This window comes from Anomaloglossus baeobatrachus, chromosome 2 (genome assembly GCF_048569485.1).
Source record: "Anomaloglossus baeobatrachus isolate aAnoBae1 chromosome 2, aAnoBae1.hap1, whole genome shotgun sequence".
NCBI lineage: Eukaryota > Metazoa > Chordata > Amphibia > Anura > Aromobatidae > Anomaloglossus > Anomaloglossus baeobatrachus.
In genome coordinates this window covers 746,137,883-746,165,725 of record NC_134354.1, presented here as the reverse complement: position 1 = coordinate 746,165,725, position 27,843 = coordinate 746,137,883, and the positions used below count along the sequence as shown (strand labels likewise).

The 27,843-nt window shown below is 43.9% G+C and overlaps 1 protein-coding gene across 9 annotated transcripts in view; it reads left to right on the top strand.

Annotated features, from left to right (window-relative positions):
- Positions 1-27,843, top strand: part of GRIA4 (glutamate ionotropic receptor AMPA type subunit 4) — a 552,658-nt gene that overhangs the window by 134,337 nt on the left and 390,478 nt on the right. For 8 of the 9 annotated variants that reach the window (XM_075337446.1, XM_075337445.1, XM_075337450.1 and 5 more), the window contains exon 3: positions 15,780-16,019. In XM_075337446.1, coding sequence (XP_075193561.1) covers positions 15,780-16,019 — 240 coding nt within the window. Of the gene's footprint in view, positions 1-15,779; positions 16,020-16,631; positions 16,705-27,843 lie in introns of those variants that run through there. The other variant, XM_075337452.1, reaches the window with a different exon arrangement.

The following is a 27,843-nucleotide window of genomic DNA, read 5'->3' as shown; positions in this document are numbered from 1 at the left end:
AGTGCTTGACAAAATATTCACACTTTGAGCATAATTGCCCATTTTCACTTAGGGGTGTACTCACTTTTGTTACCAGCGGTTTAGACATTAATGGCTGTGTGTAGACTTATTTAGAGGGCACCAAATTGTTATACAAGCCGCACACTGACTACTTTACATTGTATCAAAGTGTCAGAGCGTCAGTGTTATCCCATGAAAAGACATAATAAAATATTTAAAAAAAAAATAAGAGGGGTGTACTCACTTTTTATATACTGTATATTAGAAAATAGTTTAGATTATGGCATTGAATAGATAGGGAGTTAGAATGAGAATGACTTTGGCCTTCGGGCCACCCCTGTAATGTGTGCAGGATATCCTCTCTCTCCGTGGCTGCCTCTAGTGGCTTCTTGACTGTCAGTGTTAAGTAAATTCATCATAATTGTCTCTGTATTAGGCAAATTATCTCGTAATGTTCCTGGAGCAGAGACTAAAATGTACCAATCTCTCAAATGTATTTTTCAACATTTTCTGACTTGCTTCTTGAGATCAAAGGCTTCTTCCCCAACGCCTTGTAGTAGAAGACATCATTACATTTGCTGTGTTAGTACCGGGAAAAGCTTGAATTACTTTGAGGTGTAACCGTCGGCAAAGAAAAGCGAGACAGAGATGTTTCATAGCAGAAGAGCGAGGAGACGTCTTGTGAGGGAACGGCCTCTGCTAATTTCACACCAGGTTACAGTAATGTTTCTTATATAGCAGATTAGTGATCCAAGGTATCAAGATATACAGCAAGGAGAATGTAGGATTATATTAATAATATGTGAATAATTGTAAAGTTTTATATTATGAGACCTAATCTAATATATAAAGCTGTTTGTGTGTGTGTATGTGTATATGTGTATGTGTATGTGTGTACGTGTGTATGTGTATACGTGTATGTGTGTACGTGTGTATGTGTATGTGTGTGTATAGGTGTATGTGTATGTGTGTGTGTATGCGTGTATGTGTGTACGCGTGTATGTGTGTGTGTATGCGTGTATGTGTGCATGTGTATGTGTATACGTGTATGTGTGTATGCGTGTATGTGTGTGTATGCGTGTATGTGTGTGTGTATGCATGTATGTGTGTGTATGCGTGTATGTGTGTATGTGTATGCGTGTATGTGTGTATGTATGTATGTGTATACTGTATGTGTATGTATGTATGCGTGTATGTGTGTGTGTATGCGTGTATGTGTATGTGTTCATGTGTATGTGTGTATGTGTGTGTGTATGCGTATGTGTGTGTATGTGTATGCGTGTATATGTGTATGTATGTATGCGTGTATGTGTATGTATGTGTATGCGTGTATGTGTGTGTGTGTGTGTGTCTGCTAAATGAATCCGCACCGTCACATAGTTACAATCACAAAATTTTGCACACCCATCTCATGTGACTCAGGCAACATCATAGACTATGTTTTGAGGGGAAAATTTAACCCCATGCTTTACCGAAACAGAAACACACAGAGACACACAGAGACAGACACACAGAGATACTTACCCATAGAGACGCACACAGACTGACACATAGACACAGACACACAGAGACACACAGAGACAGAGACACACATACAGAGAAAAACAGAGACACAGACCCACAGAGATACAGACGCACAGAGACAGAGACACACAGAGAGGCATACAGACGGAGACAGACAGACAGAGAGGGAGACGGACAGACAGAGAGGGAGACGGACAGACAGAGAGGGAGACGGACAGACAGAGAGGGAGACGGACAGACAGAGAGGGAGACAGAGAGGGAGACGGACAGTCAGAGAGGGAGACGGACAGGGAGAGAGGGAGACTGACAGTCAGAGAGGGAGACTGACAGTCAGAGAGGGAGACGGACAGGGAGAGAGGGAGACGGACAGGGAGAGAGGGAGACTGACAGTCAGAGAGGGAGACTGACAGTCAGAGAGGGAGACTGACAGTCAGAGAGGGAGACGGACAGTCAGAGAGGGAGACGGACAGTCAGAGAGGGAGACGGACAGTCAGAGAGGGAGACGGACAGTCAGAGAGGGAGACGGACAGTCAGAGAGGGAGACGGACAGTCAGAGAGGGAGACGGACAGACAGAGAGGGAGACGGACAGACAGAGAGTGAGACGGACAGACAGAGAGTGAGACGGACAGACAGAGAGTGAGACGGACAGACAGAGAGTGAGACGGACAGACAGAGAAAAACAGAGAGAGAGAGTGAGACGGACAGAGAGACAGAGAGTGAGACGGACAGAGAGTGAGACGGACAGAGAGTGAGACGGACAGAGAGTGAGACGGACAGAGAGTGAGACGGACAGAGAGTGAGACGGACAGAGAGTGAGACGGACAGAGAGTGAGACGGACAGAGAGGGAGACGGACAGAGAGGGAGACGGACAGAGAGGGAGACGGACAGAGAGGGAGACGGACGGACAGAGAGGGAGACGGACAGACAGAGAGTGAGACGGACAGACAGAGAGTGAGACGGACAGACAGAGAGTGAGACGGACAGACAGAGAGTGAGACGGACAGACAGAGAGTGAGACGGACAGACAGAGAGTGAGACGGACAGACAGAGAGTGAGACGGACAGACAGAGAGTGAGACGGACAGACAGAGAGTGAGACGGACAGTCAGAGAGGGAGACGGACAGTCAGAGAGGGAGACGGACAGTCAGAGAGGGAGACGGACAGTCAGAGAGGGAGACGGACAGTCAGAGAGGGAGACGGACAGTCAGAGAGGGAGACGGACAGTCAGAGAGGGAGACGGACAGTCAGAGAGGGAGACGGACAGACAGAGAGGGAGACGGACAGACAGAGAGGGAGACAGAGAGGGAGACGGACAGACAGAGAGGGAGACGGACAGGGAGAGAGAGGGAAAATGAGAGAGACAAAGAGACAGTTATTATCCCGGGCAATGCCGGGTACTAAAGCTAGTAAATAATAGATCTGATGAAGAAGTAAAGAGAGGAAAGAATCTCGATATTGTATGAAAACTATGGCAAAGTCAACACATTAGAAGTCTATCAGGAGCTTCTACTACTGCTCAATAAAGATGGATTTGGCTAGTGCTGTACGTTCTGGCCTAATATAATTAAAGGGTTTATACAATGTAACCGCAATTTAAAGGAATTTGTCAGCAGTTTTTTTGCTATTTAATCTGAGAACAGCATAATTTAGGGGAAGAGAGCGTGATTCAAGAGATGTGTCACTTGGTAAGCACCTTGTAGTTTCAATACTATCAATGTTTTATCTGCAGGAGATTATCACAAGAGGACTAGGTGTTCCGTGCTAGGCAGTCCCGCTAATTTGTGTAACCCCACCACCGATTGGCTGCTTGCTTATAATGTACAGTGTTCACGGGAAGCTGCCAGTCAGGGGTGTGGGTGATGTTATATACAGCTCAGTACTCTGATCACTGCTGCATCTACAGCAGAGAAAACAGAGATTGTGTCAAAACTGCACCAAGCACTTCAGTGTGTGATACATTGCTGGAATCAGGCTCTCTGCTCCTATATCATGCTGCTCTCAGATTCCATAGCAAAAACCTGCTGACACACTTACTTTTCATGCAAGATTTATAAATCCATCCAACATATATTATATATATATATATATATATATATATATATACTAGCTGTACTACCCGGCTTCGCCCGGGTTAATAACTGCTGTTAAAATAGAATGTATTAACATTCCCGGGATAGAATGTATAAATAGAATATGTTAATGCCCGGGATAGTAACTGTCTCTCTGTTTCTCTCCCAGTCTCTGTCTGTCTCCCCCTCTGTATATATCTCTCTGTCTCTCTCTCTATCTTTGTCTCAATCTCTTTCCCTGTCTGTCTATCTATCTCTTTCCTTGTCTGTCTATCTCTGTCACTTTCCCTGTCTGTCTCTTTCCCTGTCTATCTCTTTCCCTCTCTTTCTCTGTCTGTCTGTTTCCCTGTGCCTGTCTGTCTCTTTGTCTATGTCTGTCTCTTAACCTGTCTCTCTCTTTCCCTGTCAGTCTGTCTCTTTGTCTGTCTCTTTGTATCTGTCTCTTACCCTGTCTATGTCTGTTTCTTACCCTGTCTGTGTCTGCCTCTTTCCCTGTATGTGTCTGTCTCTTTCCCTGGCTGCATTGTGACACGCCAACATCCTATATAAGGGCGTGGCTGCGCATTCTTCTGAAGTTCTGGCTGCACTGTGGCTCCCAGCTCCATTCGCTTTAATGGAGGCAGGTTTTTTGGTGAATAACTGTAAAGAGTGGGGTTAAAATGTCCCCTCAAAACATAGCCTATGACGCTCTCGGGGTCCAGAAGTGTGAGTGTGCAAAATTTTGTGGCTGTAGCTGCGACGGTGCGGATGCCAATCCCGAACATACACACAAACACATACATACATACATACATACATACATACATACATACATACATACACACACATACACACACACATACACACATTCAGCTTTATATATTAGATATATATATCTAATATATAAAGCTGAATGTGTATGTATGTGTGTATGTCCGGGATTGGCATCTGCACCGTCGCAGCTACAGCCACAAAATTTTGCACACTCACACGTCTGGACCCCGAGAGCATCATAGGCTATGTTTTGAGGGGAAATTTTAACCCCGCGCTTTACAGTTATTCACCAAAAAACCTGCCTCCATTAAAGCGAATAGAGCTGGGAGCCACCGTGCAGCCAGAACTTCAGAAGAATGCGCAGCCACGCCCTTATATGGAATGTTGGCGTATCACAATGCAGCCAGGGAAAGAGACAGACACAGACAGGGAAAGAAGCAGACACAGACAGGGTAAGAAACAGACATTGAAAGGGTAAGAGACAGACACAAAGAGACAGACACAAAGAGACAGACTGACAGGGAAAGAGACAGACAGGGAAAGAGAGAGAAAGAGAGAGCCGGGGTAAGAGGCAGACAAAGAGACAGAGACAGACACAGGGAAACAGACAGACAGGGAAAGAAAGGGAAAGAGACAGACAGGGTAGGAGACAGGCAAAGAGACAGACACAGGGAAAGAGACAGAGAGAAAGAGGGAAAGAGACAGACAGGGAAAGAGAGGGAAAGAGACAGACAGGGAAAGAGACAGACAGGGAAAGTGACAGAGATAGATAGACAGACAGGGAAAGAGATTGAGACAGACGGGGAAAGAGACAGACAGACAATGAGATAGAGAGAGACAGAGAGATATATACAGAGGGGGGAGACAGACAGAGAATGGGAGAGTAACAGAGAGCTAGTTACAGCAGTTATTAACCCGGGCGAAGCCGGGTAGTACAGCTAGTATGTAATATATATATACAGTGCCTACAAGTAGTCTTCAACCCCCTGCAGATTTAACAGGTTTGATAAGATGCAAATAAGTTAGAGCCTGCAAACTTCAAACAAGAGCAGGATTTATTAACAGATGCATAAATCTTACAAACCAACAAGTTATGTTGCTCAGTTAAATTTTCAACATAAAAGTGTGGGTCAATTATTATTCAACCCCTAGGTTTAATATTTTGTGGAATAACCCTTGTTTGCAATTACAGCTAATAATCGTCTTTTATAAGACCTGATCAGGCCGGCACAGGTCTCTGGAGTTATCTTGGCCCACTCCTCCATGCAGATCTTCTCCAAGTTATCTAGGTTCTTTGGGTGTCTCATGTGGACTTTAATCTTGAGCTCCTTCCACACGTTTTCAATTGGGTTAAGGTCAGGAGACTGACTAGGCCACTGCAACACCTTGATTTTTTTCCCTCTTGAACCAGGCCTTGGTTTTCTTGGCTGTGTGCTTTGGGTCGTTGTCTTGTTGGAAGATGAAATGACGACCCATCTTAAGATCCTTGATGGAGGAGCGGAGGTTCTTGGCCAAAATCTCCAGGTAGGCCGTGCTATCCATCTTCCCATGGATGCGGACCAGATGGCCAGGCCCCTTGGGGTCGTATGCAGTGCCATCCAGTCTCCAAACGTCACGTGTGTGGTTGGCACCAAAGATCTCGATCCTGGTCTCATCAGACCAGAGAACCTTGAACCAGTCTGTCTCAGAGTCCTCCAAGTGATCATGAGCAAACTGTAGACGAGCCTTGACATGACGCTTTGAAAGTAAAGGTACCTTACAGGCTCGTCTGGAACGGAGACCATTGCGGTGGAGTACGTTACTTATGGTATTGACTGAAACCAATGTCCCCACTGCCATGAGATCTTCCCGGAGCTCCTTCCTTGTTGTCCTTGGGTTAGCCTTGACTCTTCGGACAAGCCTGGCCTCGGCATGGGTGGAAACTTTCAAAGGCTGTCCAGGCCGTGGAAGGCTAACAGTAGTTCCATAAGCCTTCCACTTCCGGATGATGCTCCCAGCAGTGGAGACAGGTAGGGCCAACTCCTTGGAAAGGGTTTTGTACCCCTTGCCAGCCTTGTGACCCTCCACGATCTTGTCTCTGATGGCCTTGGAATGCTCCTTTGTCTTTCCCATGTTGACCAAGTATGAGTGCTGTTCACAAGTTTGGGGAGGGTCTTAATTAGTCAGAAAAGGCTGGAAAAAGAGATAATTAATCCAAACATGTGAAGCTCATTGTTCTTTGTGCCTGAAATACTTCTTAATACTTTAGGGGAACCAAACAGAATTCTGGTGGTTTGAGGGGTTGAATAATAAATGACCCTCTGAATAAACTTTTCACAATTTAAAAAAAAAATAAAAAAAGAAATAACATTCTTTTTTGCTGCAGTGCATTTCACACTTCCCGGCTGATCTACAGTCCAAATGTCACAATGCCAAGTTAATTCCGAATGTGTAAACCTGATAAATCTGCAGGGGGTTGAATACTACTTGTAGGCACTGTGTGTATATATATATATATATATATATATATATATATATATATATATATATATATATATATATATATATATATATATATATATAAAAGGAGTGTATCTATTGGTCTCTTAGAACCTGCATAATTTCAGAAGACATATTTAGTAGAATCTCTTGAATTGTTCTCATCCATAGAGCGTTGTATTTGGACGCTGATGTGTTCTGCTGCTGACCTCCAGCCCAGGAGTTTCTTATGCTATTAAAATATACTATACTATAAAAGTCCTGAGAATTTTATCATTTTTTATAGACAGAAAGGTGATTTTTATACAAAGACAATTTGATAAAACTGTAAATGTCTTCCCTGCAGGATGTACATGGCATTAATAAATTACAACCTTAAATTGACGTATTTCTCAACATCCAGGAGAAAGTACACTTGCTGTATAACGCGGCTCCTCCGGAGGAGAAGGAGACAGCCATACATTTTTAGTGATTGCTAAGTCACCGTCAAAGCGGCCACTTGACAGATAAGCACCATCCAGTAATGTGGTGGTAGGTAACGGGTGTCACAATATTTCTACATAGAAGGAAGATAAAGCGATGGAAGATTCCTTGAAAGTCTTCATAGGTTTAGATGGATCTTATAAGGAATTATTTATCAAAACAGATATAACTACAAAAGCAAAAGAGGTAAATATTTACCCAAGTCTACTTGTTACAGTGAAACAAGTGGCGAAAAGCAAAGCATGTTTACCATATTCTACAGTAAATGCTACAGTATGTGAGAGACGGATGGATAATGGAAAGATACATGGATGATATGTAGCACCCAGGAATATGGGGTACTCGGTTCTGGGCAGAGTCTCTATTGGGAATGTCACGTGATGGTCGTCACCCGGTTCCGTGCCCTCAGTCCTTTTTGTAATGGAGATATTTACAGGAGAGAATAAGATAATGTTCACATGTGACGCCACTTGCGGTGTTGCAGCTAAATGTAGGGAGCCGCAGCTCCAAAATGTCTCTACTGGGGCTGGTGGTGTTAGCAGCTAGTATGGTAGTCCCTCCGCAAGTAGGGTATTACCCCAGCGGGTGTATGGTGCGGTGGACGTCGGAAGAAGGAGTCCAGACAGGTATTCAGTGCAACTGGTTTACTCACTTTAGATGTTAACTAGTCACCCGAGGCCGGCTGGTTTCGCCTCCAAGTCTCCTTCGTCCCAGTGCCAGTCTGGTTCTCTGGTACCTTCTGCCCCTGCACCTGTCTCTGGTAAGTGCGTCCCCATGGTATAGAACACTGGGGGTCCCCGGTCTGTGATTTGTCCACCTCTGTCCGCCTGATGGTAGTGTGAACCCTGTAGGGTTGGAGTCTCTGGTCTTGTCCCCGTTCTCTCTTTGCTACGGAGTCTTCGGATTCTTTAGGGTCTGCAAGGTCTTTGATGGTCCCCTTTGCTGTGCAAGTGGTAACAGGTCGACTTGAAGCTCTTTCCTGTCCTAGGGTCCTGTACCCCGTCGGTGCATAGTTCAAGGAGTACTCCACCGTACTCCACCGGCAACCACCTCTCCTGGGTACCAGGTCACTGTTAACCCAAGTCAGAACGTCTCCTCCGTCAACTCTCTCTCCTAGACTGACTACTGACTTTTTCTGTCCACAGTCTGCCCCTCCCACGTGGTCAACTAGTGGACTGGATTGGCTCCACCTCTAGGCAGCCATCCATGGTCCCACCCTAGCTAGGTACCATTGTATGGGGGATTGTTGGGGAAAACTGGGATTACCTGAGTTTTGGTGTTACCGGCACTGGGGTTCTGGGTCCCTAAGGGGGTAGGCCCTTCATCCTGGTGGGGATGGTGAACCTTGTAGTACCCTTATGGCTTCAGGGGCGCTACATGATATATAAGAGATAGAGAAATTGATAGATAGAAGATATATAGATGGATGAATAGATAGAATAACATACACTATATTGACGAAATGTATTGTCACACGGCCTTATCATTGAATTATGTTTTTCATTCTGTTCCATTACCCCTCTCCATACCATCTGCTTTTACTAACATTTCTAAAAGGCTGGTTCTTTCTAAAGAGCTCGCTGATAGAAGCGCGATCCTGCAACAGGGACCACCGGTGTGAAAAAGTAATTTAATTAAAGGGAATCTGTCAGATCCAATGTGCACCCAGAACCACGAGCAGTCCTGGGTGCATATTGCTAATCCCTGCCTAATTGTCCCTGTATACACTAGCATATATAAAGGGATCTTTAGAAAAAGAATTTGTAAAGATCCTTTATGATATGCTAATGAGCACGGGGACTAGTCACAAGGGCATTTGTTCCCTTGGCTAGTCAGCCCCCTTGGCATGTAAGTACATCCACAGGGGCGCACTAACATGCGATTCAATGCCCAGCGTCATCAGCATAGACGTGCGTACCCATGTCTTTTTTCATCACGTTAGACACTGGGTTTAGGTCAGTGTGCATGATCTGAAGTCATGTCACTTCTGGTCATGTGCACTGTGAAGCCAGGTTACACGCCCCGGCTTTAGAGAGGTCTAGCCCGGCATCTATGCCAATGACGCTGGGCATTGAATAGCATGTTAGCCTCAGCCTCAGCATTTTCCCTATAAGGTCCCTGTCTACCCCATCACTGCTCTGCTTTTTGGATGTATTACATCAGTTCATTAGTGACGGTGGCACTTGAAGCAATGGCTGCCCCTCGTTGATTTGCACAAAAAAAGAGCAGTGAGTAGGGATTCATTTCTTCTGTCGTCTGAGGGTGCGTCTGGTGCCGATATTTATTGAAAACTTTGTGCACAGTATGGAGAAAGTGTTTGACCGCAGAGTGTTTATGAATATATAGAGATGAAAGAAAGTTGCCAAGTGTGAGCCATGAAGAAAGAGTAAGCCAGACGCAAGGAAATTATATTAAATGATGTACTGTATTTGTCTTTTCAGATTCTTTTTTTTTACTTCCCCCTCCTAGTATTACATATTGTCCCATTCATTTGGATTGACGCCATGCAATACACAGTTTCTTCTGTTGTGGCTTCTGCAGGAAAAACCTATTGCGATAAATAGGTCTTCAAATAGGCATTTCGATTTTGAACGCAGAAAGCCAGACACAGATGTATATTTTGCCAATGAGGTCACGGTACCATAAGGGTTGCAATGTGATCCAATTCGACTGCAGTGATGCAGCAACAACACATAGTAATTTTTGACAGGTCAAGGTCACGCTGGGTGTGAGGCAAAACCCAGGAAGTGGTACAACTGAAGGCCCTGGCAAAACAGAGAAGGAAGCTGGTTCACCTCCTAACACACACTTCAGCCTCATCCCTACACGCCCTTATGTCCCTAGATGGGTCCTTCACCACTGCACTGTGCCATTGATGATCCTGAACTCACCCTGGATAGTGTGTAGGCCACTGAGACACTGGCTCGCTACTGCAATAAGACAACATGTGAAAGGTAAGACAAATGGGTGGGGAAAGACACAACAAATAGCAATCCGCGGTTTCTACAGCAGGAAGCTATTCAGCTTCAATAGAAATGACAACTCAGCTTCTCTAGAGACAGGCTCCTTCAAAGTGGTCAGGATAGAGGATCTATAACTGGCATGGAGTAAAGCCAGGAGTGGGTAAATGTAGTGGAAGGGAATGGTGATAAGATTGATTAATCTCAACCAGAAGTGAAAGGGTCCTTAACGCCTTCAGCATTAAATGAAAGAAAATGTACTTCAGTGTAGGATAACAGTCAAGTGGCTTTAAAGGGCACCTGCTATCAATTAAGCATTGAGACCTCCTGATCCCAGATCCCCCAGAGGTAACCTGCGTATGTGACACACTTATGACAGGCAACCTGTGTGGTAGTCAAAAATAGCCTTGTTGCTCCATCCTAGGAGAAGGTTTTGTTCAGGTAGGAGAACCCATTTAATAAAAGGCCACATCTACAAACAGCATATCTAGTAACCCTGTATATTGTGAGTATTTTATTTTTCACATTTTTTTGATGTAGGATTTCAAGTCGGAGCTGTGAGCAAATATTTTATTTATTAAACAGCAATAATTTATGGAGTTCCTGTTTAATTGGAATATCTTACACAAATGTATTCCTGCCTAATTAAACTAAGATAGACGCTGGTATTTTACATCACAGCTGGTGGTTATCCAATTCTTTAATGTTTTATGATTTATGAATGTAACACACTGAAAAAGCCACCGCGCTACTGGCAGCTACAATGATGTAATATTACCTCTGTGTCCTAAAACTTCACAATATTTCCGGCAGGAGAAGACTGATGCCTAATGAATGACAGTGAAACAATCAATTTGAATAGTGATAATTTACACAATGTGTTTTTTGTATTTTTTATATTCTGAGCTAATTATAGCTATAGATTTTTTCCGAATGTAAAACATTACGATTACGTAATGTACATTATCTTTCTTCGGTGAACCCAGGGAAGCCTAGGCTGAGGCCCCTGAACTTGCCCTAACACTCGGAGGTACCCTTAATGGTAGGGAGGTCCGAGACTGCAACCTAGGCCTTACCTCCTGTCCCTGGTGTTATGAAGCCCCATCTACAACCCACCACCTGGGGGGAAAGGGCAAGAATAGACAATTACACCCCACCAACAAATATGGACAGACAGGGGCAACAACAAAACAACTACTTGTACATACGGCACCCACACACCAAGGAGCCACAAAAAACGTGCACGAGGGGAGACAACATAAAAGGGGGGAAGAAGACAAACTGCTGGGAAACTAACATACAATAAACAACCACACCTGAAAATGCTGCAGCAATCACCAATGGTGCAGCCCAAAGCACAACAGAGAGAGAGTTCCACAGCTCCTTCCACCTCCTGGCTCAGCTTCCAAATGATAGGAAATAACCGACACCTCTGGTGGAAGTAGAGGGTATCTATAGGACCTGGGAGTGGTCCCAACCGGAAACACCTGACCAGGAGTCTGGAGCTGCTGGAAGGTAACCATCATTAACCCTCTCCTCCCCAAAGGAAAGGGAAATAATTTAATCAGCCGAGTCCCACAAGACAAAGTGAGACTCTGACCCAGAACATGTCACAAAACTCTGCAACAGAATAAAGTCCGTGACACGTATATTCACATAAGAACAGAAAAATGCAATTATTGTCAAAAACTGATTTGATTCCTTTATTGTGCCCATGTTTGGAACAGAAAAAAAAGCTCAACATGTAAAACTTTTGACTTCCATTCTAAAAATTGACCCACAGAAGAAACCAGTTGAACCTTATAATCACTGAGGGGCATCTCTGCTTCCATGTGCAATAGTTATGCACCAGATCTGTTTTTGAAACTAATTCAGTTTGTTCTTAAAAATGGAACTTGCAAACGGAATGTGAAAATGCGAGAGTAAACTGAGGCTTATTGTGACACTCAATGCAAGGCTTAACTGTTAAGGGGGTTGTCCATTTTACCTTTATTTAACAGATTAGGAGACATGGATTTGTGATATTTAATATTATACATATACTACAGATTCCATATAACAGGCAGCAACATTTTAGTAAAAGACAGATCTGGCTGCAATTGTACAGCCAGTGTTATACGGTGTTAGCTTTGTACTTGCTGGGTGTCATGACAAGCAGCCTGAGGTCTCTTAGTTGCTTAGCCTGACTCGGGCATCGGCTGTTTTTAGCTTCACTACTCTCCAGTCCAGCATGAGTTAATTCCTGCTGGTTTGTGAACTGTTGCTAGGAGCTCAGGCTGCTAAAAACCACTCACAGCCGCCTTCATTTTTTACAAGGTTCTGGATCCAGTTGCTTGTAGCCGAATATAGCTCAGCGTTGCTTCAGCGATAACAGTCCTTAATGTAGTCATCCAGAGCCTGGTGATCTGTGGTGTGCTATCCTGTGTGGTGTGGAAATATCCCCGTTGTTAGTTTATTTCCTCCCTGTGTTTTATTTCCTCTTGGATTTGTGTTGTCTCTCCCCTGTAGCTGATTGCAGTGTGTGTGTGTGTGTGTGTGTGTGTTTTAGTTCTTCCTCTGTCTGTGTTATTTGTTGGGTTTGATTTTCCAGTCTCTGCCCTCTCCTGGGGTTGGAGACAGGGGGTGTTAGATCAGAGTTCGGACAGGAATTAGGGTTACGCTGGCAGCCCAGACCTAGCTACCATCAAGCTTACCTCTGGGATAAGGGACAGCACACAGGGTCCCTAGTTTGACTCTGATTCATGGTTCACATACATCCAGGAAGCATGAATCTAGTGAGAGGTTCCCTATAAAGGGTAATCCTCTTCTAAATAAATTGTCAGACTATTCTGGCCTGTGTATGTATATGAAGGATAACACTATACTGTTCATTATCTGACAAGTATCCTCCATTTTTTTGCTAGTTTTTCCATATGCAGGCTCTATCTCTAATTTGCAAACCACTTTTATTGTGGGGGGGGGGCGGGGTGAGATGAGAAGCTCATGTGATCACCTCTACATACAGCACAGAGAAAGAGGGAAGGGACTCCTGATTTTTATTCCTTTTTTAGCACAAGCAACAGGTGAGCTGTTTGTAAATCAGCTATGGAGTGAGGTAGAAGACTTGTTAGAAACCTCAGTACAATCTTTCTGCATCTTCGTCTGCCTATTTTCTCTCTATGCTCCTACATTCTCCATAAAGTAAAATGGGATATATCACCTAACACAACATGGAGCCTGCAGACTGTCTTGTCTCAGCAAGACAGATTTGAGCTCCTATACACAGCACAGACAAAGACAGAAGGGACTCCTGCTTTTTATTCTTTTTTAGCACATAAAGACAAGCAACAGCATTGAGGAACGTATACAACAGAGCTGAGCTAGATGTGATTCAGCTTTGGAGTGAGGTAAAAGACTTGTTAGAAACCTCACTACAATCTTTCTGCATCTTTGTCTGCCTGTTTCCTCTCCATTCTCCTCACTTCTCCTCATCCTCCTCCCTTCTCCATAATGTAAAATAGGATGTGTTACTTAACACAACATGGAGTCTGCAGACTGTCTTAGTTGAGCAAGACAGATTTGAGATTTTTTTTTTCAAACTGAATTGTAAGTTCAGGGGTTCAGGGATGAGAAGAAGAAGTGGCTGATAAGTGAGGAAGGAAGCTGAAAAGTTTGATAAAAGTTCTGTTCCATTTTCATACTGCATTGTATTGCTTTTTACCAACCCCTGACACAGTCGGTGAGCGCTGGTAACCAGTTGTCAGTGTTTCTGAATGATATTAGTGGGAGTTGTGAGTTGACCGGTGCGGTGGGCGGCACTGCTTGGTGCCCTACATCTGACTTGAGAGTGGATGTTACGATGCAAATTTTGTAGGGGATGTTGAGTTATCATGACCATATAACTCTATAGGGTGCTTTACACGCTGCGACATCACTAGCGATGTAACACACCAGATCGCACATACGATTTGCCGAGATCGCACATGTGACTGGCGCTATAAAAATGACCTATGTGCGATCTTGGCAAATTTTATCTGCGATCTTGCGTGTCACAGCGATCTTGCTATGTCGCAACGTGCAAAGTACCCCTAAGTCTCTATGTGAGTGCAGACTTGTGGATCCTCGCATCTCGCTTGCTGCGAAGATTATCTGGTGCATCTGGTGCTGATGCTGGTAACATGCAGTCATGTGACCGCAAGTATGCGATTTAAGCGCTATCAAGCCCATCTAATTGTCTCACAACTGGAGTATGCAAATCACATACTTGCAGTCACTCACCTACATTTCCCGCCACTGGAGTGCCATCATATAGAGTGACTGCAGACTTGTAGCTTAAGGCCAGACAATCCCTTTAACTGCAATTGTGAACATAATGTGTAATGCAATCTAGCATTGGGTAAGTCTAAAATGTGCGGTGGTCCAAACACCCTTAGGCCCCTTTCACACATCAGTTTTTTGCCTACAATCACAATCAGTTGGCTAGACGGAGCCGTCGCAGATTGTGGAAAAACTGATTCGACTAGCGGATACTAAATAAGAAATTGGAAAATGCTCAGTTAAAAAAAACGGAATCCGCTGCTGGATTCCATCATTTGACGGATTACGACGGATCCTGCGCCCATAGGCTTATAGCTTATAACACAGAACACACCATTCAAATTAGGCAATGTCGGATCTGTCCTCGAACCCCTCACTCCATAATGACTTCTGTACACGCTTATTAGATGCTTCAAGTCAAAAGATAGGGTCGGAGTCTGTTCATTTTGGCTAATCCACAGAATCCTCAGTGTTGGGGTGAAATGGTAAAATCTCATTTTTTTATTTTTAATACAGATTGTGGCTTGTGATATAGATAACAAAAACATTGATAAAAGATGGAAAAAAATTAATTTAACACTCAAACGTGATGTCAGATGTATTGGCTCATGCTGTGCCTCCATACTGTATATCTCGGATTTCAGAGGTAGAAAGTAAACAACATTTATTTGAATTAATGGAGGGGCTAAAAAGATGTGACATGTTCCCTTGGGTACTATAACATATTACCAATGTAACATGGTGTCAAATGATGCCTTAAAGGGATTGTCCAGAATTAGAATAACACGCCTGCTTCCATTTATAAACCGCACATAAATGTGATATTGCAGCTCAATTTATTTCAATGGGTCCATGTTGTAATACTGGATACAATATATGATAAGGGGTTTACCAATTCTAGATATCCCCTTTAATGTGCCGTATCGTGCACTTAATGTGTGCAGAGCTGAATATGTCAATTGCTCCATAATATGTCAGATGGTGAATGGTGATAGGAGTATGTAAGGTTCTGTTCACACTTGTATCGGTTTTTCGTAATTTGGAAAGAAAAGAGTAACCAATCAGATTGCATCTATTATTTTCCAAAAGTCCTGTAAATTGATATCTGCTATGGGCATTATCTCCCCTTTCTCTTACCTTCCGCCATTGTGTTCCATACAGTCTGTAGTTTTATCCATTGTCTCTTACATCTTCCTCTGTCTTCTTCTTTGCAGTTTGCTCCCAGTATTCCAGAGGAGTGTTTGCCATCTTTGGACTGTATGACAAGAGATCAGTACACACCCTGACCTCATTCTGCAGTGCTTTGCACATCTCCCTCATCACGCCCAGCTTCCCAACTGAGGGAGAAAGCCAGTTTGTTCTACAACTGCGGCCATCGTTACGAGGAGCGCTGCTAAGTTTGCTGGATCACTATGGTTGGAATCACTATGTATTTCTTTATGACACAGACAGGGGTAAGTGGAGTTTCTATATTTTACTATATTATCTCAGCCTATTGTTTCATTCTGAATTTTAACCTAAAAATCTTAAAATGTACACTCTATATGGGTTTTCCACTATTTTAACAAAAATGCAACTTTACCCTATGTAAGATAAAAGCAGCATATACTCAACTCAAAAAGGTTTATGCTGTATCTATTGGTCCTGGCATGACATTATTACATCATGGGAGGGCTGCAACTGATCAACAGATGATGGGCTGCAGCGCTCACCCTTTCCTTGTCAAGGAGAAGCCCTACTAATTGTGCTGGATCACTATGTATTTTTTTATGACCCAGTCAGGGGAAAGTGGAGTTTCTATATTTTACTATATTATCTCAGCCTATTGTTTCAATCTGAATTTTTAACCTAAAAGTCTTAAAATGTACATTGTACATGGGTTTTCCACTATTTTGACAACCCCTACTTAAATGCAACTTTACCCCATGTAAGATAAAATCAGCATATACTCAACTCAAGAATGTCTACGCTGTATCTACTGGCACTGGCATGACATTATTACATCATGTGAGGGCTGCAGCCGATTAACAGCTGATGGGTTGCAGTGCTCACACTTTCCTTGTCAAGGAGGAGCGCTGCTAAGTTTGCAGGATCACTATGGTTGAAATCACTATTTATTTCTTTATGACACAGACAGGGGTAAGTAGAGCTTCTACATTTTACTATACTATCTCAGCCTATTGTTTAATTCTGAATTTTTATCCTAAAAGTCGGAAAACCTATATACAATGTATAACATTTTAAACTATTTCGACAACCCCTACTTAAATGCAACTTTACCCCATGTAAGATAAAAGCAGCATATACTTTACTCAACAATGTCTACACTGTATCTACTGGTGCTGGCATGACATTGTTATCAACAGCCAATGGGCTGCAGCGCTCACACTTTCCTTCCCAAAACAGCTTGTGTCCGAGGGAATTGTGAGGCTGCAGTCCCCCAGGGGCCACAGATAGGCTGCAGTGCTCACGTGTCATACAGTAACAATGTCACAAGAGTGTGGCAAAAAGCACCGTCATCAATGGAAAATTGCCAGACGGTGATGTGATTATACAGCGTTTTTTATATTTTTTTTTACATGGGGCACAGTTGTATTTAAGAAGGGATTGTCCAAGCAGTGGCAACCTTTTTTAAAGTACACTGCTCAACCATTGAAGGGAACACATAAAGGAAATCTGTCAGCAGAATTTCATACCTCAAACGCCATCTCTATTCCCCATCCAGTGCCGCCTCCTCCTGCTTGACTGACGGCTCCTTTGCCTGAAGTCGCACATCATAGAGGCTGGCAGTCAAGAAGGAGGAGGCGACGCGGATAATAGAGCTGGAGTGGCAAAGGCTTCAGATCTACAACTAGATCTTCAGCCTCATTTGCATATCAATTCAAACGCTGATTTCTTGCTTATGGAGGATTGGACTGGCCAATACAAAGTATTACTGGTCTTGTCATTAAAAAAGCTTTATGGGCATATAAAAAGTTTGTAGTGTGAAATCCTGCTGGGAAATTCCTTTCAAAAGTTCTCAATGAAATTATTCACTGATAAAACTTGTGTAACTCATTATCAATGGCGAATGGAAACCAAAGTCTTCAACCAATTGAGGGTTGGACTCCAAATTACCCCAACAATCATAGTTAAAAAATTCTAAGTCACAAGGAGATCCAAATTATCTCGTAATGTGTCTGAATAGTGTGTATGGCCTCAAGTTTCTGCATGGACTTCTGACCACATCTGGAGATGTTCCTGATGAGACCGCGGATGGTGTCCTGGAGATTTTCTCCGTGACCTGGATTTCGGCATTAGGTCCTCCTACAGAGTCTGTGGCATAATTTGGCCTCATCCTATACACTGATACCTAATGTCCTAAAGGTTCTCAGCTGGTTCTCAACTGGATTCACGAGTGACACGTGAGATCCAGTCAATGGCGTCAATGCCTTCATCATCTAGTAAGTGTTTGCAAATTCTCATTACATAGGGACCGTTCATTGTGTTTCTCCAGGAGGAACCCAGGGCCCACTATTTGGCCCTCTTTGCGTAACGGTCATTGTTCTGATATCTGCTCCATGCTCTTGAGACTATGCTGGGAGACCCAGCAAACGGCGCTTATGGCTGTGCCATCTTAGAAAACCTGAGCAGCCTAAATGGGCCGCAGTTTCCGCCTCATGTTGTCAATAATCACAAGGACTATAGGAAGATGCAAAAATACAGAAGGATGAGGAGGAAATATCTGTGGTCACCATCTGCTAAACCATTTCTGCACCGCGGTCATAGTATCATAGTATCATAGTTTTTAAGGTTGAAGGGAGACTCTAAGTCCATCTAGTTCAACCCGTAGCCTAACATGTTGATCCAGAGGAAGGCAAAAAAACCCCAATGTGGCAAACAAGTTCCAATGGGGAAAAAATTTCCTTCCTGACTCCACATCCGGCAATCAGACTAGTTCCCTGGATCAATACCCTGTCATAAAATCTAATATACATAACTGGTAATATTACATTTTTCAAGAAAGGCGTCCAGGCTCTGCTTAAATGTTAGTAGTGAATCACTCATTACAACATCATGCGGCAGAGAGTTCCATAGTCTCACTGCTCGTACAGTAAAGAATCCTCGTCTGTGATTATGATTAAACCTTCTTTCCTCAAGACGTAGCGGATGCCCCTGTGTTCCAGTCGCAGGCCTAGGTGTAAAAAGATCTTTGGAAAGGTCTCTGTACTGTCCCCTCATATATTTATACATTGTGATTAGATCCCCCCTAAGCCTTCGTTTTTCCAAACTAAATAACCCCAAGTTTAATAACCTGTCTTGGTATTGCAGCCCACCCATTCCTCTAATAATCTTGGTCGCTCTTCTCTGCACCTTCTCCAGTTCAGCTATGTCCTTCTTATATATCGGTGACCAGAATTGTACACAGTATTCTAAGTGCGGTCGCACTAGTGACTTGTACAGAGGTAGAACTATATTTTTTTCATGAACACTTATACCTCTTTTAATACATCCCATTATTTTATTAGCCCTGGCAGCAGCTGCCTGACACTGTCCACTAAAGTGAAGTTTACCATCCACCCATACACCCAAGTCTTTTTCTGTGTCTGTTTTACCCAGTGTTCTACAATTAAGTACATAATCATAAATGTTATTTCCTCTACCCAAGTGCATGACCTTACATTTATCTACATTAAACTTCAATTGCCACTTCTCAGCCCAATCCTCCAATTTACATAAATCTCCCTGTAATATAAAATTATCCTCCTCTGTATTGATTACCCTGCAGAGTTTAGTATCATCTGCAAATATTGAAATTCTACTCCGCATGCCCCCAACAAGGTCATTTATAAATATGTTGAAAAGAAGCGGGCCCAATACTGACCCCTGTGGTACCCCACTATGAACTGAGACCCAGTCCGAGTACGTACCATTAATAACCACCCTTTGTTTCCTATCACTGAGCCAGTTTTTAACCCAGTTACACATATTTTCCCCTATCCCCATTATTCTCATTTTATGTACCAACCTTTTGTGTGGCACCGTATCAAAAGCTTTTGAAAAGTCCATATACACAACATCCACTGCATTTCCCTGGTCCAGGCTTGAACTTACCTCTTCATAGAAGCTGATCAAATTAGTTTGACAGGATCGATCCCTCATAAACCCATGTTGATACTCTGTCATAAGGTTATTTTTCTTGAGATACTCCAGTATAGCATCTCTCAAGAAACCCTCAAGGATTTTACCAACCGTAGAGGTTAAACTTACCGGCCTATAATTTCCCGGCTCAGTTTTTGTCCCCTTTTTGAATATTGGCACCACATTTGCTATGCGCCAGTCCTGCGGTACCGACCGTTTGCACCAAAATAGATTAAATTGATTCAAAATCGCTCTGGTCTCCTGGTATGAGTGATATTTCAAGTTTAAGGGTTAAACTGCACTGCTTAAGTGGTCCCTTCATTTTTTTACAGCTGTGTAATTTGCAGTATTTCCTTCAGAAAAATACCTTTCATTTTATGACACCCTTGAGCCACTGGTGGTGCTACTGCTGGAGGCAGTTTCGGGATGGAATAAGGCTCCTTCCCCCTCTGGCAGCTAACAATAAAGTCTCTCATTATTTCCCCCATAGAAGGAGCACTGTCAGCTATGCCCTGTTACTGCACAGGTTTTGTTGGAGAAATCTGTGTCTGTTGGCTGTTTTGCAGTGATCACAGGATTACTATGCAGAGTGCAGAGATCTGGCTAAGGGGAGAGCAACTGAGCATGTGCGACCACTAGCACTCGGCTTATTAAAGGGACGTGAACATTTCTATACACTGTATATTAGGCCTCTTTCACACGTCCTTGTTTCCGGTACGTGTTTGGTCCTTTTCCTCACGTACCGGAGACACGGGCACACGTAGACCCATTAAACTCAATGGGTCTGCGCTCACGTGCGTGTTCTGCCATGGACCGTGTGTATGTGTGGAGCATACGTGTGTCCATGTGCTCCACACGTCAACATGTCCGTTTTTCTCTGACATTACGGGTAAAACAAGGAACGCAAACTGACCACACGGAAGTGTTCCGTGTGACAAGCGCCGGAGAAAACACACGTGTTTGAGAAAATAAAAAAACTTTACTCACCTTCTCCTGTCTCTGCCGCTGCTGTCACTTGCTTCCGACTGCCGCTCATTATGCTCATTGAATATTCACTTCACTGCGGTCCGGAAGCTGCAGCAGCGGGGAGTCGGCAGGACCGGAGACCGAAGATCAGCACCATGGACAGCGACGCCAGGGACAGGTGAGCAGAAAGTTCCCGTTCTCCGTGTGTTACCATGGATACCACACGGAGAACACACGTAGGCCATAAACACAGCTTACGGAGGGCAAAACGCACCTCTGACACGTCCGTGAAAAACGTGCGTGGTTTTTCACGAACGTGTGAAAGAGGCCTTAGTTGGCATCTGCACATTTGTGGAGGTACCCATTGTCATTAAAGAGACTCATCAAGTGTATTGAGACTTGTGTACATACAAAAAGAAGGAGAACTAATTTGCCTAAATAAGTAAGATTGTCTGTCTCTGCCTTGGCATATTCCTAATGAGAAGATATTCTTTAAAACCTGTTTTTCCCCAGTGATACATCTGGAGGTTATGAAGCTGCCGTCGGCATTGACGTTGCCCGTAAGACACTGCAATGAAGCTCGATACTTCTCAGATCAATAATTATAGGGAAGCAGTTTAAGCCGCGTTTTGTAATTTACTGAAGTAACATTGAATTATAGGAATATTGGCTTCTTATAAACAGCTACAAGGATTACCGCTGTAATTTGGAGCAGGAGCATTAGATTGAAGGTTGTGTGTTACACCGGCAGGTTCTTTGCCACCCATGGGAAATTCTCGCCTAATAACCCCACAAATTGCTCCTATTCTAATGTTATCCCTTTGATTTTACGAAGTCCGTGTCCGTGTGTATGAATTGAAGGTATCTCTGGAGAAGAACGATTACGATGTCTATAATACATTTCTATTATGTGTTGGAGGTTCATTCCAAGTAATAACTGTACCATTGGCAAAACTAAAGATAAAAAGTCCGCAAAACAAAACAGGACAAAATTTTTCAAAATCAGCCATAATTTTGTAAAATTTTTCCAATGTACCTGTCTCAAATGTATCATTTGTTTTAGACATGTTTTATCTCGAATAGTGTTAAAGGGTTGTCCGGTACCTTATATTGATGACCTATCCTTCGGATAGGTTTTCGTTACCAGATCGGAGGGTATGAGTGGGTCTGGATCTGCAGGATCCAGACCCACAGTTGATGGAGCTGTTCTGTTCAATCAGCAACAGAGCACATTCAGCACTGAGAACAGCTGATCGGTGAGGGAGCCAGGTGGCACATCCCCACCGATCTGATATTGATGACCTATCTTAAGGATAATCCATCAATATGAAGTGTTGGACAATCCTTTTTGAAAGGTTCATGCTTATCACTTTGTATTCTGATGGGGTAGAACCTCTGGGACTGTAGTGATCCTGAGAATTGTGGTTACCATGCTGGTCTAGCAATGGGGCCACTTCACTTTTTTTCCCTTGACTTCCCTTAGTTTTAGGGGGCAAACAAGTTCTCAATGGTTGAACACCCCACTACTCTTCAACAACAAAAAGCAAGCTTTACAGAGTCCGTAAAGCTCCCAGAAAAAAGGGAGACCTTCCAGACTACCAGAGTTGGTTTATTTCCCAGGTGTTGACAAAGCCCCCTCCAAGAAGCATGTGGAAGACTTAGGAATGAACTGGTTACTGTGCTGGTCTAGCAATGAGGTCACTTCGCTGTTTTTACTTTCAAGTCCCTTAATTTTAGGGGTCAAACAAGTTCTCAAAGGGTGAACACCCCACCCCAATTCACCAACACAAAGCAAGCTCTACAGGGTTCGGGGAGCTCCCAGAAAAAGGAGACCTTCCGGACTACCAGAGTTGGTTTGTTTCCGAAGTGTTGCCAAAGGCCCTTCAAAACAGCATTTGGGAGGCTTAGGTGTTGTCCTAGTGGACATATGCCGGTCTGACTTAAGTTTAAAAGGGGCATGTCCTAGAACATGGGGGGTATGGTCAAAAAATTCAGTGAAATAATTTTGATGATTCATTTCTTCCCAGTGGCCTACTGAAAATTGTGGCAAATATGTGACAAAGTGATGCCATATTCTAGTGATATGTTATCTCTGATCTATGTGGGAATAAGCCTTTAAAAAGAGAGGTCATAAAATATAACAAATTTTGGGATGCAAACTCTTAGGGGTACCTTGCCCGTTGCGACATCGCTAGCATCGGCTAGCGATGCTGAGCGCGATAGTACCTGCCCCTGTCGCACATGCGATATCTTGTGATACCTGCCATAGCGAACATTATCACTACGGCAGCTTCACACGCACTTACCTGCCCTGCGACGTCGCTCTGGTCGGCGACCCGCCTCCTTCCTAAGGGGGCGGGTCGTGCGTCGTCACAGCGACGTCACACGGCAGACGGCCAATAGAAGCGGAGGGGCGGAGATGAGTGGGACGTAAATATCCCGCCTACCTCCTTCCTTCCGCATAGCCGGTGGAGGCAGGTAAGGAGATGTTCCTCGCGCCTGTGGCTTCACACACAGCGATGTGTGCTGCCGCAGGAACGAGGAACAACATCATATCTCCTATTGGTGCGATATTATGAAAATGACCGACGCTACACAGATCACCGATTTTCGACGCGTTTGCATCTAGGCTTTAAACGTTGTGACGTCGTTACCGGCGCCGGATGTGCGTCACTTTTGATTTGACCCCGATGATATCACAGTAGCGATGTCGCAGAGTGCAAAGTACCCCTTAGTGTGGCTACACCCTAGTCATGATGGTATTAAAAAAAAGAACCGTGCCGTACCAGTGCCACCAATGTATAATGCCACGTGCACTATATGGATGAATTCGGCACTTTAAGGATGCATTAATAATGTTATCAGCGCGTTTCTATACTACAGAATTTTGTCATCCTTCAAAAAGACGCAGCTTAATGGAAAATTCAGATCTGCTATTTCCGTATATTAAATTTTGCCTTTCTGTAAGATCAATGATCAGAAGCAGTAACTTTTTATAGACTATATATTTTCAATATGATATCTGATGGTTATGTTGTCTATGTTTAATAAGCGTTATTCACGGGAAATGCTCCGGTTAATTAAATGCTGAGCGCCAAATCCATTCTATTAATCTAATATGCACAGATTGGAAATGGATATATGTGCTAATAAAGCCAAGTTTTATTAAACTTTCAATAAAAGGGTAATATAGTAAAAATGACTGTGCAAAATGTTAGGCTCTACATTCGGCTAATGCACACAGACTGTTTCTGGCTAAGTACAACTTTTTTTGAGTAAGATTACGGCACCCAGGGGCGGGCTGTCCCGGGGGGCAGGCGGGTAATTGCCCCCCGGGCCGCTCTCCCAGTTGCTGTACAGGGCTGCACAATGTCATTATAACACACACATGGCCGCGCACATGGAACTGCGCACGGCCTTGTCTCCTGTACTGTGATGCTGCAGGGCCGACACTGACACATCTACAGGGGCAGACAGTTTCAACCAGTCGCATTATAGTACAGGACACATGGCTGCTCACATTTTGTTGTTCAATGTGCGCTCCATGTGTGTTATAATGACGTCACATCAGGGCCACCATCAACGCATTACTGCCCTTACTGGTGTATAGGACCCGGTGAGCAGAAGCAAGGAGGGGGACCCGGGCGCTGACAGAAAGCTGCCCTCTCCCCGTCGGCACCCATAGGAGTCTATGGGCCCTACTGAACATCCCTGCCGCAATTTTAATACATGGCTACAATGGATGATATATTGCATGTAGGGGAGACAATCTCCTTAAAGGGATCATTCATAATCTTCGTCCGGAGCACAGCACTCCCAAACCTCCCAGTTTCCCACTTGATCAGCGTAGGGTGCTACTGCTTGATTGACAGTTCAGGCCAGTAACATCATTTACTCGCTGGCCTGAAATATGCACTCTCTGAAATTCATATATGAGATAGTTATGCCTCTGCAGCACTGGAGGAGGGCAGTGGCACAAATGGGGAGCTAACACTGCACTCCAGCGATCCTGCCATCTCCAGTTCCGAGCTTACAAGCTCTAATGGGAAGGGCTTGTAAGTGCTTCAAATGTTCGGCCACTGATACTGAACTGCAGCAGTGGCAGGGAACCTTGGCAATGAGTAGTAAACAATAAAATAAAAATTGATTCTGTTGTTCAGAAAGGAGAGGAATTTATTAAAAAATAAATTGCAATATTGCTTGTTTTCCAAAATACTTTACAATTGAGCACAGATAAAAACATAAGAATAATCCTTTATTTCTTAAAGGGAATCTGTCAGCAGGATTTACAATCCCTTCTCCCTAGATATATAATATATACATATACATACAGGGTGGTCCAAAAGTAGGTGGACAGTATGTGTGATACGGTTATCAAGCACGGTGTAAAGTGAAACTAACTCAGTTGTCCTTAGCAACCAATCAGATTCCACTTTTCATTCTTCACAGACTCTTTGGAAAATGAAAGGTGGAATCTGATTGGTTGCTAAGGGCAACTGAGTTAGTTTCACTTTACACCATGCTTGATAACCCTATTACACATACTGTCCACCTACTTTTGGACCATTCTGTATATATATATATATATATATATACATATACATATATATATCCATTACTGAGAAATCAGGGTTGAATGGAATTACAAATGAGGCTGAAGAGCTGTGGTAGATCTGAAGACTCCGTCACTCCAGCTCTATTCTTCTCCCAGCACTGACTCCTCCTGCTTGACTGGCAACTCCTTTCCCTGAAGTCACACAGTATAGAGGTTGTCAGTCTGGCAGGAGTAGGCAACAATGGGTGGTGAATAGAGCTGGAGTGACAGAGTGTCACACAGTTTTTCTCAAATTGTCATGGCTGCATCAGATCCTGTTAACACTGCAGATTCTGACACTCCAGACTATGGATTCTCTGGTGTTTCTGAGTTACACATGCAGGCTCGGGCGTTGACCAGCTGTGTGCTCATTAATGGTCAAGCTAGCAAAAGTTAATCTCTGCTAGCCTGCTGGTTACCTCTGGGATCACATGTTGTTGTAAACCTATCACAGTTACTCCCCTCCTTTTTAAGATGGTGGAATCTGTCTTCCCACGTCAACTATAGTTTATTGCTGTGTTGGTCTGTGTGCTATTGTGTCCCAGTCCTGTTGGTGATTCTATTGCTTTGTGCTTGGAGTTGTGGTGTTTTCCTGTCATCTTTTTGTTTCCTCCCTGCTCTTATTTTCCTTCTTACTCTTATTGTCTTTTACTCCTGTATGAGCGTGCAGTGAGAAAGATCCAATATTCCAAGGATAAGAAGAAACTGACCGCAAAGCAGCTGGTATACCGGTAATCTTTATTCCAAATTCAAAGGTGCAGGATACAATCGGGCGGAAGGAGACATAGATGCGGCCCCTCGCTGCGGACGACGGCCGTTTCGCCTGTAATTAGGCTTCTACGGGTCAACAGAAGCCTAATTACAGGCGGAACGGCCGTCGTCCGCAGCGAGGGGTCGCATCTAGGTCTCCTTCCGCCCGATTGTATCCTGCACCTTTGAATTTGGAATAAAGATTACCGGTATACCAGCTGCTTTGCGGTCAGTTTCTTCTTATCCTTGTAATATTGGAACTTTCCCTTCCTTCTTACCTGCACGCTGATCCAGGAGCCACATGTACAGCTGGAGCTGCATTTTCCTATACGTGAGTCAGCCCACGTGGTGACAGCTATGCACGAGTAGTGCAGGACTTGTCTTTTCTTGGAAACGTGCAGTGAGAAATAGTTTTGATATCCCTTGTGTCTATCTCTCATGGTGTAATCACACTCCTGTCCCGGACCCCCCCCCCCCACTAGGGTAGGGTGGCATGGGGTATAAGATTAAAGCTGATCAAGAGCAGGGCCAGGAAGGCGGCTCAGACCTCTTCACCGTCAGAGGTAACTCTGGGATAAGGGATAGCTAGGGACCGCCAGCCTGAGGGCCAGTTTAGGAGCCCCTGTTCCCAGCCTTCTTCATAACATCCATGACACAGAGGCTTCAGATCTTCCATAGCTCTTCAGCCTCATTTCCATATGAATTCAATCTCCGATTTCTCATTAATGTAGGAACGGACTGGCCATGTAAAGGAATTCCTGGACTTGTCTTTGAAGGAGCTACATGCATATTTAAATAGTTTTTTGGGGGGAAATACTCCTAAAAGATTCCCTTTGAAGGAGTAGTGTCATCTTAGAGTGCATCATTATTTCAGGTGAATCTATAGTACAAAGTGTTTCGGCCTCTAGCTCTTCCCTTCTCCATACAATTCCATGAGCACCAACTGTCATATCTCAATAATGTAATTATATGGCTTCCCTGAATACAAGTTTTACCTCTGAATTTAGATTGTTGGGGCGGATTGATCAGTGCAGGAGGAGAAAGCAGATTCCTTAAAAAGATATATTACAAAGTTTCTTATTTACCCTTGTGGTATTCATTTATGGAAAAAAATGTTTTTAAACAACTGTTATTCTGTACATCTCATTGGATAGATAATGTGATAAATAGGCAATCTGCAAGTCACGAGGTGTCTTTCTTATGTTCTTTGCCTGTTCACAAGTTTAATCTGTGTCTGTAAGCTGAGCCGCTGAGACCGATTACAAGACGTGGGGCCGTTATTAGAGATGGGCGGACCTGGACTTTAAAAGTCCGGACCCACTCAGGTTCAAAGGTAACGGAGTACCGGACACAGACCCAGAATTTTCAGGGAATTCCGGATCCGACACTCTGGTAAAACAAAAAATAAAGGAAAAGTAAAGTACAAAACAATAAAACGTGCGGGCTGTGCTTTCTGAGTCTCCAGCGTGGTTGTAATTTCATGCTGACACTCAGGGTGGGGGCGCGTCTGACTGTAACCAATCACAGACTCCGGTGGGCGGGGAAAACAGTGCATATGCAATGAAGGTACTGAGCTGTCACGGTTTTGCCTCCCCTTCCACATGGCTAGGGGGCGGAGCCTTCCCTCGGGCCTCACTTCCAGAGCTTGGATGCCTTAACTACTGTCATCTCCGGTGAACCACCGACTGTTATAAGCTTAGAGCTGCTTTGCCTGTGATTGCTGGTCCCTAGAAGTGTGATCCTGATTCGTCCCCTCTCTGTGCCCTCGTTCTCTGCCTGTGTTCCGTCCCCTAGTCATTCCTCCATTCCTCTATCCCACCTCCTTCCTTCCCACAATAGCCCCGGTT